This window comes from Podospora pseudopauciseta, chromosome 3 (genome assembly GCF_035222475.1).
Source record: "Podospora pseudopauciseta strain CBS 411.78 chromosome 3, whole genome shotgun sequence".
Classification (NCBI taxonomy): Eukaryota; Fungi; Ascomycota; class Sordariomycetes; order Sordariales; family Podosporaceae; genus Podospora; species Podospora pseudopauciseta.
This window is the reverse complement of record NC_085893.1, coordinates 1,859,392-1,873,150: the sequence shown is the minus strand read 5'-3', so window position 1 is coordinate 1,873,150 and position 13,759 is coordinate 1,859,392. Positions and strand designations below refer to the sequence as shown.

Here is a 13,759-nt window from a genome sequence, read left to right as displayed (position 1 = left end):
ATACTTAATGTACATGAAACCGCTAAATACAATTTTCAGATTTTCAAACCCTCATCAACTACACCCACTCCTTTGGGTTCTGCAAGATTTCCACCAGCCTCGCCTCCCTGCTCCCCGGCTCAGGCTCGTGCATATACCTCCAGCTCGCCGTCAACGGCATGCTCATAAGGATGCTCTCCACTCTCGCGCCAGGTGTGTTCAGCCCAAACGACGTCCCCCGATCGTGTACAAGGTTGAACTCGACGTATTTCCCTCTCCTGATCTGCTGCCAGTCCTTCTCCGCCTCGGTAAAGGGCATGTCCTTGCGCTTCAGCACAATAGGGACATATGTCGGGATAAACGACTTGAGCGAGTCCTGGATAAAAGCAAACGTGTTCTCCTTGTCAGACACGGTTTCATCCAAGTCGTCAAAGAAGATGCCGCCGATCCCTCTCGCCTCGCCGCGGTGCTTGTTGTAAAAGTACTCGTCGCACCACTTTTTGAATTTCGGGTAGTAATCCTTGTTGTGCTTGTCGCAGACCTCCTTGAGGTCTCTGTGGAACTGTATCGCGTCTTCGTCGAAGAGATAGCTGGGTGTCAAATCACTGCCGCCGCCGAACCACCACGCCCCCGATGACCCGTCCGGCTTGGCCGTCTCAAAGTATCTGTAGTTGAGGTGGACCGTTGGCGCCATGGGGTTCTTGGGGTGGACGATCAGACTGAGGCCGGCGGCGAAGAACTCAAGGCTCTCGGGGACTTCCCCGTCGGGGGCGATGTTCTTGTGGTTGGCGCTCATTTTCATGATGGCGGGCTTGGGGAGGGTGCCATAGACAACGCTGACGCCGACGCCGGCCTTCTCAAAGACCTTGCCGTCTTGGAGGCAGCAGGTGATGCCGCCGCCGCCTTCCTTGCGCTGCCATTCGTCTTTTCGGAATTTCGTTCCGTCTACCTCTTCGAGAGCTTTTACAATCTGTTCTTGTTGCTCCTTGATAAACTTTTCCATGCGGAGGCGCATGGGGGAGGTTTCGGAGACGCCCTCGTTCTTCTTTTGTTGCTGGTCGCGCTCGGCGAGACTGAGGGAGTCCATGCTGAGGGGTTCTGTGACGGCCTGGGGGGGTGAGGGGGAAGATAGCTGTTAGCTTGCTGAGATGCGAGCGGCGGCTTCAAAGGGAGCATACCATGGCGTAGGTTAATGGTACCGAAGCAATCAGACCGAAAGCTGCCAACCCGGCGTATCTGGCCCACGGCACAAACGTTGAGCTTGAAGATGTCGAGCTGGGCAAGGTTGAAAGGCTTCTCCTGGAGGCCAATTGAGGACGTAACTTGAACTGCGACAAGAAACGGGCAGCGTGACGACGGGAGGCCATGTTCGAGCAGCTTTTATATACAAGCCGGCCCGTTGGCGGAGAGTTGGTCAATTCGGTACTTGGGATCAGACGATGCTCGGCGCCAACATGAGGCCACTTTTCAAGACTCGGCGGGCAAGTTAACGGCTTACGGGCAGTGCCGAGTGACAGATCCTCTCCGCAGACCACCCTTTTGGAAGCGATTCTGGCTCGGCTGATCTGGCTTTTGGAATCGAACGTTTCGTTGATTCCAGAGCTGCGGAATGGGTTCCTGGGAACCGGGACCTTTGCCGGAGCCCCAAGTGGGATTTTTGTGCCGGGTGGACAAGGGCCTCCCCATGTTCCTTGTACTGCGACGTTGAGAACACGGCGCGGGGTCGTCCCTTGCAGGCACACCCTCCAGGCAGGAAAGCGGGGCATTCCCGGTCCTGATAGAGATCCATGGACGGCTTCCCGTCCTCTGTCGTGAGGACATCTAGATAGTATAAGGTATTTACAAGTTCATGGACTTGGTTGCCTCGCTGCAAATGTAAAATGGAAGCCCTGATGATTCATACCGGGGACCTCACCGTGCTCTGGTGAGCCAAAAGAGTCTAGCTTCTGCTCGGTGACCTAAAGGCTGCTCCCAGCGATAAGAAGCCGAGCTGCGTCATGGATCAAGCGCAAAGCCACAAAGCCATAAGGACCGGTACCAGAGCAGGTGACAGTCGTCCGCCATGTGAGCGCCCCATCTGATTCACCTTTGATGGGCGCGCGCTAAACTGCTCTGGGAGCTTAACTCTAGTTAGTCATCTGGGCACCCCGCCTCTCCGTCCGCCAGACAGCCCGCCAGCAGCCAGCAGCCAGCACCCGTGCAACGCAAGCCCCCCCAGCTTAACAAGGCCACCACCTTTCTCCAACTCAACTCAACTCGACCTTTCTTCCTCCGACAACCATCATTTCCATCACCCAGGAGAGGTATTTCTTCCACCCTTCACCTTCCTCTCCAGACAGGTATCCAGCTGTTGACCTCTTACCTTGCAGACATACCCAGACGCCGCATCCAACACCTACACAGCACTTGCTAGCAACCCAGCCACAGCACCCAGCCAACACCGACAGCCAGCAACAACCAACCCGCCAAAATGAGATCCAAGTTTAAGGACGAGCATCCCTTTGAGAAGCGCAAGGCCGAGGCCGAGCGCATTCGTCAAAAATATGCTGACCGCATTCCCGTAAGTACTCCAACCTCTTTGGCGGTGAAGCCATCATCGACATCATCGGTCTTGAGCCGTTGGCTGCCTAGAAGCGAGACCGGTCGCACCGCCATTTCACTCACCTCCACCCATCTCAACAAGCCCATTTCTAATCATCCGTGTGTCTCTATTAGGTTATTTGTGAGAAGGTTGAAAAGAGCGACATCGCTACCATCGACAAGAAGAAGTACCTCGTTCCGGCCGATCTCACCGTGGGCCAGTTCGTCTACGTTATTCGCAAACGGATTAAACTCTCCCCAGAGAAGGCCATCTTCATCTTCGTTGATGAGGTCCTGCCTCCAACCGCTGCTCTCATGAGCAGCATCTATGAAGAGCACAAGGATGAGGACGGGTATGTGCAGCTCTCTTTGCTTTGTTCATCAAGAAGCCATGCACTAACAGATGATGCCACAGATTCCTTTACATCACCTACTCGGGCGAGAACACCTTCGGTGGTTTCGAGACTGCCTAAATCGACTTTCTTTCCTCTAGACGTTTTTAATGGGCGTTGCCAGCACTGGACTTCGGGTATGATGGGCCCTTTCACTTTCTACCAGTTGAGAGGGAGAGGGGACGTTGGGAAGAGCTCTGGTTTTTGTCTCTTGCGTTGCATTTTTGTCTGTTCGGTTCGTTGGTTCTGGGATTATCTCGCACACACACATTGGGAAACTGGAGAACTATCGTTATGTTATCGAGGCATGGGGTATTTGGTGAAGAGGGGAACGCAGACGGCAGAGATGACGGCTTCAGCGATGTAGCCTCGTCTTGCCTGCATTTGAGTCTTTGTTAGACAGCATATTTTCTGGGAATTTCTGCCTTCGCCATCGATGCTTCAACGCTGCCCGTTGCCCTGTACCTATCCTCTTGTTCCTCATTGCTTCAACTAGGCGGTGTGGCCTGAGCCGTGTTACACTTGACAACAGGGCTGGAGATAGCCTCGCGAGCACCTAGCTGGTGGTGAATCTCGGACTCGCGCTATAGCTCAATCCAACAAACCTGATTTTGTCTCGCAGTTACCATTACCTTTTGTGTATCTTGGTGTCCAAACCTTGTTCGAGAAGACTTTTCTCTGGCACTTGCTCATTCCAAATTGATGCCGACTGGAAACTTCAAGCCTCGTGGAAGTAGCCTTGAGGTTCTGACCTAGATCCACACCTGGCACTTGGCAGGATGTGGACCAGCGCCATCCTGATGGGTCCAGGGGGCTGGATGGTGATTGGACAGTGAGGAGGGTGTAAGTGGTGGCTTGCTGGGAAGAGACGACGCTTGGAGAGAGATGGACATGGTTCACTTTAATATTGCGAAACTCGTGATAGCTTTCTTCTTTTTGGGCGATACACATTGGCTGCACTAGAGCAACTCTGTACTCGTGTGAATTTTACCTCTCAAGATGTGTCTGCCCAGTTCAGCCCGGCCGGCCAGCAACACTGATCCAGGATGGGAAATGCATTTGAAGACGGTTGATCTGCCTCTGAAGATTGTCAACACATCTTTCAGGACAATGAAGAAGCTTGTAAGCACAGCTCATATGCCTTGGATTATAGTCAAGGGTCCAATAGAGTGCAAAAGGGTTGACTATTTGTCAAGACCTTGATATTTCACCTGTGTTCTTGTTCACAGCATGCTCATCAACTCTCAGTTTTTCACTTTCTAGTTCATACCAAACATACACTATATGAACTCTCCAATCTCAACAAGACATAACCCAAGATGTGACTCTCCAAGAGAAGCAGCTGCCCATGACAGGCACCTGCCATATGATCCCACCCGTCAACCGATGACTTACTTCCTTCTGTCTTCTCCTTTACCACATCTGTAAACCCCCCTTCAACCTCGCTCCAGGCTTTTCCACATCTTGCCAACACCTCCCGCAGGACAAACAGAGACGCAGACGCGGAAATGATTCTCTTTAGGGTAGTTTTCTTTCACAGCGACAATTTTTACTTTTCACAACAACGACGACAACCTCTTCCCCATCCGCATGTTTTTTGGGTTAACATCTCTTCTTTATATCGGTTGTCAGTACTCCACATCACATAGCAGCCAAAATGTCCTCCCACTCCTCCTCCTCCTCCTCGTGTCCTCCTGGGGTAGTACCGCGACCAGCAACAACCAAGCGAACCCCTCTGTCGCGGGAGAAAAAGAAGAAGAACAACAACAACAACAACCCTCACCCTCGTCCTCCTCGTCCCTCTCCACCCTCCCTTCCCTCTTCACAGACTCAGAAATCGAAGTCGCACCCCCACCCCCACCCCCCGTCGCCACGGAAGAATTCCTAGCCAACTTGCCCGTTATTTCACCCCGCATAAGGAGTTACTTGGCAGTTTGTAACAATGAAGAGGAAAAGGTGAGGTGTAATATTTGTTTGGGGGTTATTTTACGGGATTGAGATAGGGAAGTGGGGGTGGTGACGCTGCCGGGTTGTGGGCATTGGTTTTGTGGTGAGTTATGTTGAGGGAGGAGGGAAAAAGGGAAAGGGGGCTGACGAGATGAATTGTAGGACGGTGTATAAGACGATGGTTGGAGGAGGAGAGCGCTACGTGTCCGAATTGTAGGGGGGGGATGAGCTTGAGGGGAGGGGAGGGAGGCGGTGGAGGTTTGTAAGGGGAGGATGGGGAGGTTTGTAAGGGGAGGATGGGGAGGTTTTGGGGGAGGTTTGGGGTAGGAGGGGGTGAGGGTTGTTGGGGGGAGATAGGGAGGGGGGGGTTAGTTCAGGGGTGTAGCGTTGGAATGGGAAGCGTGTTTTTTTTTGATGTGTTGACAGTGTTGGTGTGAGTTGGGTTGTAAGTGGGGTTGAGAGGTGAAGGTTGTGAGGTGGAGGTTATGAGGTGAAGGTTATGAGGTGCAGGTTACGAGTTGGGTTGTGAGGTGGAGGTTTTGGTCAAAGGTTGTGACAAGTGATTTGGAGTTCTCAGGGGTAGGTTTGTGGTGAGGTATAAGAGGAAGGATGTGTTGTGCTGGTTCACGAGCTTTGGGAGTATGCTTCGACGACGCGGTGGCCATGAGCTGAAGCCTGTGGTAGAGTTGTGGTCCTGCGGCGTGGAGATTTACGGTTTTTGTCACTAACAAACTTTGATACAGCCAAGGAGTGAACAAGTTTTTCTTTAAGTGGATTTCACTGGGCGGATATATACTGTGGTTTTCACACATCTTCAACTGAGTATTCTCTTCCGTCCATCAACACCTTCAAAGACTCGGTCAGAAAGCAGCGAACTCAACACACAGGACTAAGCAACACATCCACGCTTCCAAAACGGCGAACGACAACCTGATGAGGCCCCATTACCTCACTCCCAATGACGTCCATTCCTTACTGCCGAGCGGCAGTGACCGGATCGGACAATTTCGAGATCACATACGACAAATCTCCAACGCCGCCATCGACACCATCGCCGACCGAGAACCAGGGAGCGAGCACAGCTACAGCGACGCTATGCTCCATTTATCCGGACTAACCAAGCAACTGGTGGATAGGTTTATTTCCCGTGACATGTTGCAAGATTACTACGCAGGCACTGAGTATCAAAATCTTGAATCGATCGACTCGATGGATTACGCCATCGACCGTGTACTAATTGCTCTGATGGCGACGACAGTTGCGTTGTGCATGGAGGTCGTCAAAGATGCCGCTATCAAGAGTGGAGAGGAGTTCGATTTGGACATTTCCGCAGGGGAAAGATTTGCTGCATTGATGTTGGGTTCAGCGAAGTATTGAGACGGCTCGAACGACTGGAAACTGGGTCTTGTCAGTCACCGACGAGCCTCTTATCGAAATGGCGAGCCAGACCTTTGCAGAGTCACTGTGTTACTGGGATGGGAATATCAGCAGGATTTGAGGTTATCACCGGCTGGGCCGGACCTGGAGCCGTCATTGCTGTGGGACTTTGGGAGGGTGCAATGGAAGAGGGATGGGAGCGAGTGGTGTGTGTTGATGGAGAGGAGGTTGATGACTGCATGGTTGATGGATCTTGTTGATTTCATGGGGGAATGGTTGGACGTCGCCGAGTTTGAAGCCGCGAGTGGCTTCCTCATGCACCCTGCCAACTCGGAAATAATTTCTCGTCCGCCGACTGTCTCGCGGAGCTTTCCCCGGTGAGTGAAGGAGTGTCGTTACCAGAACCGGGATCTGGAAGCCGACTTTTGGGGGAACAATAGCTACCGGGGTCACCACCATCGACTGTGTCATCTGCCAGGAGACGATTGACGACGACAACGACAACGCTTGTCTGGACGGATCGATGAAGGACAAGACGGATAAGTTGAAGCAGCCTGTCTCGTTGCCTGGTTGTGGGCATTGGTTTCACAGGTCTTGTGCTGCTCGCTGGTTGGGGAGGAACAACTCCTGCCCGATGTATAGGAGGGCGGTCAAGAACGTTGAGGAGTGCACGAAGCAGGGGGGTGAGATCAGTTTCAAGATTTTGGAGATGATGAAGAAAGGGCGGGAGTTTGACAAGAGTCTCAGGTTTGGGGAAGTTAGAACATCGATGACGGCACCCAGGCCGGATAAGAAGCTGGCGTGCAAGTGAAGATAGCCATGATCCCAGATCGACGGATCCTGCGCCTTCACCACGTACGCTGATCCCGATGTCACTTGCCTACATGTCACATTCCTACTCACTCTTAACACCCTAGGCTATCTCAAAAGTCCTCTTGGCTGGAACTGGTCAGTGAAGTTGTTTTGGAACTGAAGCAGTAGATAGTATCATGTGAAAGGCATCAACGCCCTTGACAGCTCCAAGTCTTCACCTTGAGTAAACTACCTTTGGGTACCTTGGGCATTTCTAATAGACAACGACAATGATGGCGCCGATTGGTGTTCCTCTTTTTGACAACGAGAAATGGCAACATCACTGTGCCTTGGGCCGCTAGATTAGAATAAGAGAGCTCCTGCTTAGACACACCGACTACGATGCGCGCACGAGGCTGAAAATCGAAAACATCCATCACACAAGGCATAGTCACCACGGCAACGCAACATGAAAAGACACAAAAGTTGCATGAATAATCTTGTATTGAAGCTATCAAAAACATTGGCGACACTAGCAGGTAACCTGAAAACCAGAACAGAATGTTAGCAACTGGTTTCTGACAAACAAGACTCAGAGCGATAACTGTGTTTGATTCTGTAAAATCATACATCCAAGGAAGTATTGCTCCCTCATCTGTCCCGAAATAGGCTTCTAGGTGGGACTCAAGTGGAAACTGCGAATGTGGGAAAGTTTGAATCATGGTAGAATCGGGGTGTGGTGTGTCAAGTGCTGCGAGCAGAGGGAGTAAACTGACCTTTTGTGGTGATTTTGTTGTGCAGAGTCGCTGCGTAGTTAGTTGCAAAGTCGAAGAAAGCGGAAATTGTGCTCTGAAAAATCTGCTTGAAGGGTCAGTGCTCAAGCTCCAAAGTCAAAAACAAAACTCTGCAAAATCGATGTGCTTCAAGCTGTATGTGTCAGACAAATTTACTGGCAAGCAACAAGCCCTCCCCCGTAGGAGAAAGCCCGAAACAGACTAGTTTTCTTCATGGTCGATTCAGTTGGGAAAAGAAGACAATTCAAAAGTTGTCATCATTTGACAGCGAGAAGCAGCAGTCGATAAAGAGAGAGAGGGAAGAATGAAGACGAGAATAGCTTACCTGATAGTGTCGAACAACCCAGCCAGCCTTTCCAGCCTCGACTCGACCCGTTGGCACTCATGAACACCGCAGGAAACGCGCGGCAAGAAGCAGAATCAACTGCTGATTGCGTTGCGAGTGCAGTCGACGAGTCGAGGGTCGCTCTCGCGGCTTGCCAGGAGAACAGAGCCAGGGCTGGAAGTGTGCTGGTTGGGGAGTTGGTTGGTGGAAGAAGAGAATTGAGAGTCAAAGCTGCTGCGGAAGTTGAAGAAATACCCAATGTTCAGATAGCGATAAGGAAATTTTTGGGTGGAGCAGTGGGGCAGCCTCAGGGAGAGGGTGGGGCCGCATTTTTGCTTCCGTGTACCGAGTCACGTGATAGAGATGCTTGCCTGCAATCGCGCCCCAAAAATAGCTGCATGCTGAATCGCGAAGCGGCATAATCTGTGGCTGAAAGAGAGCATCCCCAAATATGGTGATGGCTACAAAAACAACACCTTGATGCTTCCTAGAGGGGACACCTGAGACACGATGATTTTTTACTTTGGCATTTTCTGGTCATGCGTGAGCCGTGACCTTGGGCCAAACGAGGTTGCGCTCCTCGCAGGTTAGGTTACATCCGAATTGCATCTAACCGCCACAACGGAACGGATTAACTATGGCCCTTGACAGAAATGGCCCAAGCCAGCCCCGATAAGCGCACATCTTGCTGTCCGGTGACCAATCAGAGTGTGCGATTTTGCTGTATCGGGAACAGGCTCCCGCTCTAAAAGGCTGGCCGAATCCCCCAGCTGGGTCTCAGCATTCGAACGCTCTGGCTCTTGCAGCTTGGTCCTGATCGGTGCCCAGGATCTCTCTCCCTCTGCGACCCTCCAACGCCTCACCGTCTGCACCTCTGTCTGCAACACTTCGGCTCCCCTGAGAGTTTCCGGTTCCCACTCCTTTTCAGGTGTCCCTCTCTGCCTCTGCCTCTGCGTCTGCGTCTGCCCTCTGCCCTCTTGCCCTTCTGTCATGATTTCTGTGAACAAATCACTCATTCTTCCTACGTTTTAATATTATACTTGTAACGAATTGCTGGCGGCACTGGGAACAGGGTCTTGGTCTTGCGACGGCGGAGAGATTTGACGTGCTGCCGGTACTAATCAATTTTCAATCGGGCAACTCTTTCACGGAAGAGAAGAGACTCGCTCCCACCACTCCCAAACCCCCGTCCTGCAACCAAACCTGGAACTCCACAATTCACCACCTCTGTCCACGACACGTCGTCGCCGCCGCCGCAGCAGCCAGCAGCAAAAGAGTCGACGTCGCCCGTTGAACGCCCAAACGCCTGCCCAACGTTCTGTCGCTGTAATTTTTATTTTCCGCGGCCGCCCAGCATCTTCTTGGTGCCGCTGATCTTTTGGTCATTGCTTTTTTGGGGGCGTCGCACCACTCGCGACAGGTTCCGCCCATATCACACACTCCTACATAACATCATCCTATTGCTATCTAGCCCGTCGCAATCGCCCGCACAACATCCCCGACCCCGATAACGACGGGCCTCGACGCCCAGGCGATCGCACCGTCTAGTCGGCACGCGCGCGCACCACCACCACTACCGCTGTCCGCGTTAGGTTAGGTGACTGCCCGCCACCGGACCTCTTTCTTACCTCGCATGCGATAACGCGGAGGGACAAAACGTCGATATCCACGCCGTGGGTAATCGGCTGCTCCGGAGATGATGGCCTTTCAGGCGCACCCCGGTGGGATGCAGCAACATCCAGGTGCTCCTCCCGGCCACCCCATGGCTCCTGGCATGGCCCACAACCCCAGTCAACCGGGCGCGACACAAGCAGGAATACCGCACAACATGATGGGACACATGGGCGTGTCGGGCCCCGGTCCCCAAATGAACGCTGCCGCTCTCATGGGGGGTGGCATGCCGCCCGGCGCCGGTCATCCTGGTCCCCACGGCATGCCGCATTTGAACCCAGCGCAAGCACAGCTATACCAGCAACAGCAAATGTCTGCTGGCATTTGTATGTCACCTCGCATCATCTCCCACCACGGTAGAGACAAGTACTGACCAGCCTGTGTAGACGCCCACAACCCAGCTATGCAGCAACTACAACAACAGCAAAGGCTGGCCGAGCTCCAGCTGCAGCAACGGCAACGGGCTGCCATGATGCAGCAAGCTGGTCAATACAACAACCTGGGCCAAGTTCCCATTGGCATACCGCTGGGACAGATGAATCAGATGAACCCTGCTCATATCGCAGCAATGAGGAGGATGCCGGTACCTCTCCCCGCACACCTTCAACAAACACAGCTAGCTCAACACCAACAGGCTCAATCCATGAACGTAAGGATACACTCCTGAATACCACGATATAAGGCCCGACGCGGCTGGAGAAATGTGTAGGTGCTCTGGAAGAAGTAGATGCTAACGCAACGGCAACAGCACGTCAACATGGCCCAGCAGATCGCCCTCCAGCAGCAGCACCAACAGCAACTTAACCAGATGCAGAACAACCCGAACCATGGGCAGATGAACCCACAGGCAATCATCTCCCAACAAGCCCAAATGGCCGCCATGCAGCAGCAGGCCCAGCAGGCCCAGCAGGCCCAGCAACAGGCAGCCCAGCAGGTCCAGCAACAGGCCGCTCAACAACAGGCGGCCCAGCAAGGTCAACAACCACCTCAGCAGCCACAGCAGCAGCAACCACAGCAGCAGCAACCACCACAGCAACCAGGCCAGCCACAGCGGCAAGCTACTCCATCACAAGCCGGGCCCAACGGGCAAGCACCGACTCCGGCGCCTACCCAAGGTCCTACGCCACAACCAAATCCTCAGCAGCAACCCCACGCCCCACCCCAAACACCGCAGACTACGCAGGGTCAACCAATTCAACAAGTCCAACTGGTGGCCCAGGCCCAACACGCTGCCCAGGCCCAGGTTCAAGCGCAAGCCGCCCAGGCTCAAGCTGCCCAGGTTCAGGCGCAAGCAGTCCACAATCAACAACAGGCCGCTGGCCTGGCCTTGATGCAGCAGCAGCAGCCGCAGCAGCAGCAAAAGCGCAACGGAATGGAACTGAAAGGGCAATGTTTGCTAAAGTTGATGCAGTTCAGCGAGCATCTGAGTGGCTTCCTGGTATGTTCTCGCACGTAAAGGAATGCGGGTCAATGTTCACGTTAGCTAACCCGTCACTCATCAGGGGCCAAAGGGTCAGGATGATTTGAGCTACTGGGAAGATTTTGTCAAAATGTTCTTCTCGCAGAAGGGTGTCTTCAAGCACACCCTGCTGGAGAGGACGGCCGAGGGTCCGGTGGAAAAGCCGTATGAGATTCAGTATCCCGCTCTTCCCCGCTACTTCCACTCCCACTTCGACAGCGGGGTAAAGACGATGCAGTTGATCATGGCAAAGGGCACAACCGACCGTGCGTTACCAAACGACTGTCACTTCATTGAGAACACCAAGGCCAGCCTCATCTACCGGTTTGATCAAAACTGCCACGTGGTTGCCGACGGCATTCTGCGGGCCTCATTTGACAGTGAGCAAAAGTTCGAGTTGTTTGAGTTCATCACGACAGATTTCGAGGAATTTGTGCCCCGAAGCATGGTTATTCAAGCCGCTCGGCCGGCCCACAACTGGGTCAAGGAGTGGCATGCTCTCAACTCACCAGACAACAAGCAATCTCCGGAAATGAACAAGAAAAACAAGACGAAGCAACTCAAGACCCCTGCAGGCCCCCCGCCAGATCTTGAGCTTCCGGACTCGTATGTCAGTCCAGGAAGAGCAGTGCCGGGGCACGTGTATCAGTTTCTTGAGGTATGATGATCTCCGGTGACTCTGAATAGTCCAATGCTAACATGCCTGTTCTCAAAGATGTCGGAGATCATGGGTCAAATGACGCCGTTATTCGACTTCTTCCATGCCCACCCTGGGATTGCGCCCTATGCCGCCATGGAGCAGTATGTCAGCCGGATCAACTCGGGTGCCCATCAAGGGATGAATGGGCAACCAATGCCCCAGGGCGGGCCAAGGACTCCCAGTTTTGGCCAGTTCCCCATGGGTGCCAGCCCGGCCATGGCCAATATTGGACTGCCAGGATCTCCGCACGTGGTGAACAGCCCGGCGCCCGGGCAGCTTGCGGCACCCGTGATGCAGCACCAGATGAGCCAGCCAGGAACTAGCTCGAGCGGCCCCAGCGCCAACACATCACCTGCTCAAGGTAACAAGAGGAGAAGGTCGACAGTGAAGGAAGAAGATACCCCTCAGTCTGCCCCAACACCGGGCGCCATGGGCACCCCTCAGATGAACGGGGTTGGGATCCCAGGAAAGGGAAAACAACCCCCAACACCGAGGATGCAAAAGCGGATGAAGGGCAACCCAGCATGAGGTTGTCTTTTTTTTCTTCCGTTTTTCTTTTTTGGTTCGTGTCTTTGTCGTCATCAAAAACAGCTTAATGTGTTTCCTGGGGAAAGGGCGGCCTGGGGTGAGCTTAAAAGCTTTTTGTGTCTAATTTGTTGTTTTGTCCGCTTCCACTTTTCCTGGGCGGCTGGCGCAACTTGGATTTGGGGGGGAGGGGGGGGGGGTGGGTAAGAGGAGGGGTGAAAAGGGAGGGCATGTGTATGGGAATTGTGTATGGATGGGCTTGCTATATTGGCTCTCTCTCTCTCTGACTTTGGCGGTGGTGTCGAGGCGTCTTGACTACTTTTGGTTTGCTTTTTTTGGTTTTGTGATATCTGAATTTTGCTGCTGCTGCTCTTGCTTGTTCCTTTTTTTCATTGGTAACTAGGAAACTTGGGGCGTTTGAGTTTTATCACCCCCTTTTTTGGGTTTTTCTTGCACAAGAAGAAAGAAAGTTTGAGCAAAGCAGCGGGAAGTGATGTCAATTGATTATTGTTTTCGCTTGTTGAAACTGTGGTTTTTTTGTACTGGGTGTCAATTGAGGGGAGGAATCGTTATTTTAATTTCTTTGGGCATTGGTGAGGGGGGAGGGGCGGGGGGAAAGGGGAGAGGGTTAGGTTACCTACATTAGTTGTTGTTTGTTGTTGTTGTCGTCGACATCGTTATCTTGCATGTCCCTCTTGACTTGTCCTATAAAAAAGGAGAATATTTGGTTTGGGCCGAAGTTGATTAAGTTGGTTTTGAATATAATGTTTGTGAACTGTGTGGTGTGGCTTTGGGGTTTGAAAGTTTTTTATTATATAACCACGCAGCAGCATCTTTGTGTTTTGCCCTAAATTCTCAGTCAAAACAGAGACGGAGGGAGAAACCCAGTTTTTTGTTGAGTTCTGACTCTTTGCTTTTGGATTTTGAATACGTCACCCTAAATAAAAATACCCCCATACGCTATCATCCTTTCCTTGTGTTTATATTCCAAACCCCAAGGAGGGTTCTGCAGTTTAAGATACCAAATATGCAAAAAAAAAACATGGCGCACGTGTAGAGAAAAGTCTGTTTTTGTTTTCCGGGTAAAAGGGGATTCAAGGAGGTGGGAAAGCAAAGAGTCTTCTTCTCTTTTTGTTTTACACTTTCTAAGTATGGTTTTCATTGTATCAATGCCGAGAGAGAGAAGAACTTTGTTGTACTATGTCTTGTTCACTGCCC

General features: G+C 52.4%; 3 protein-coding genes across 3 annotated transcripts; 2 read left to right on the top strand and 1 right to left on the bottom strand.

Moving 5' to 3' along the window:
• Nucleotides 1–58: 58 nt before the first annotated feature.
• Nucleotides 59–1,917, bottom strand: HEM13 (Coproporphyrinogen-III oxidase; the record flags this gene model as incomplete). The annotated part of the gene is made up of 2 exons (XM_062910971.1): nt 1,158–1,917; nt 59–1,087 (listed from the first exon to the last, which is right to left on the bottom strand). The coding sequence occupies exons 1-2, from the start codon at nt 1,743–1,745 to the stop codon at nt 59–61; spliced, it is 1,617 nt and encodes a 538-aa protein (XP_062766965.1). The 5' UTR covers nt 1,746–1,917.
• ATG8 (ubiquitin-like protein atg8) lies at nt 1,821–3,575 on the top strand. The gene is given in 6 exon segments (XM_062910970.1): nt 1,821–2,043; nt 2,110–2,153; nt 2,168–2,282; nt 2,349–2,539; nt 2,695–2,912; nt 2,975–3,575. 3 exon segments carry the CDS (start codon nt 2,450–2,452, stop codon nt 3,030–3,032), a joined length of 366 nt encoding a protein of 121 aa, XP_062766964.1. The 5' UTR covers nt 1,821–2,043; nt 2,110–2,153; nt 2,168–2,282; nt 2,349–2,449; the 3' UTR covers nt 3,033–3,575.
• A 5,047-nt stretch (nt 3,576–8,622) lies between these two features.
• Nucleotides 8,623–13,543, top strand: QC763_305240 (uncharacterized protein). Its single transcript, XM_062910969.1, has 5 exons — nt 8,623–10,183; nt 10,244–10,506; nt 10,606–11,295; nt 11,360–11,974; nt 12,032–13,543. The coding sequence occupies exons 1-5, from the start codon at nt 9,883–9,885 to the stop codon at nt 12,542–12,544; spliced, it is 2,382 nt and encodes a 793-aa protein (XP_062766963.1). The 5' UTR covers nt 8,623–9,882; the 3' UTR covers nt 12,545–13,543.
• Nucleotides 13,544–13,759: the final 216 nt, after the last annotated feature.

What these genes read in the sequence shown, in the direction of transcription:
- QC763_305240 (XM_062910969.1), top strand. Translation starts at nt 9,883, where the DNA reads ATGATGGCCTTTCAGGCGCACCCCGGTGGGATGCAGCAACATCCAGGT. An exon ending in GCAAATGTCTGCTGGCATTT is followed by an intron (nt 10,184 to 10,243) that starts GTATGTCACCTC and finishes CAGCCTGTGTAG; the next exon opens with ACGCCCACAACCCAGCTATG. An exon ending in AACAGGCTCAATCCATGAAC is followed by an intron (nt 10,507 to 10,605) that starts GTAAGGATACAC and finishes CAACGGCAACAG; the next exon opens with CACGTCAACATGGCCCAGCA.
- ATG8 (XM_062910970.1), top strand. Translation starts at nt 2,450, where the DNA reads ATGAGATCCAAGTTTAAGGACGAGCATCCCTTTGAGAAGCGCAAGGCC. An exon ending in AATATGCTGACCGCATTCCC is followed by an intron (nt 2,540 to 2,694) that starts GTAAGTACTCCA and finishes TGTCTCTATTAG; the next exon opens with GTTATTTGTGAGAAGGTTGA. An exon ending in GAGCACAAGGATGAGGACGG is followed by an intron (nt 2,913 to 2,974) that starts GTATGTGCAGCT and finishes ATGATGCCACAG; the next exon opens with ATTCCTTTACATCACCTACT.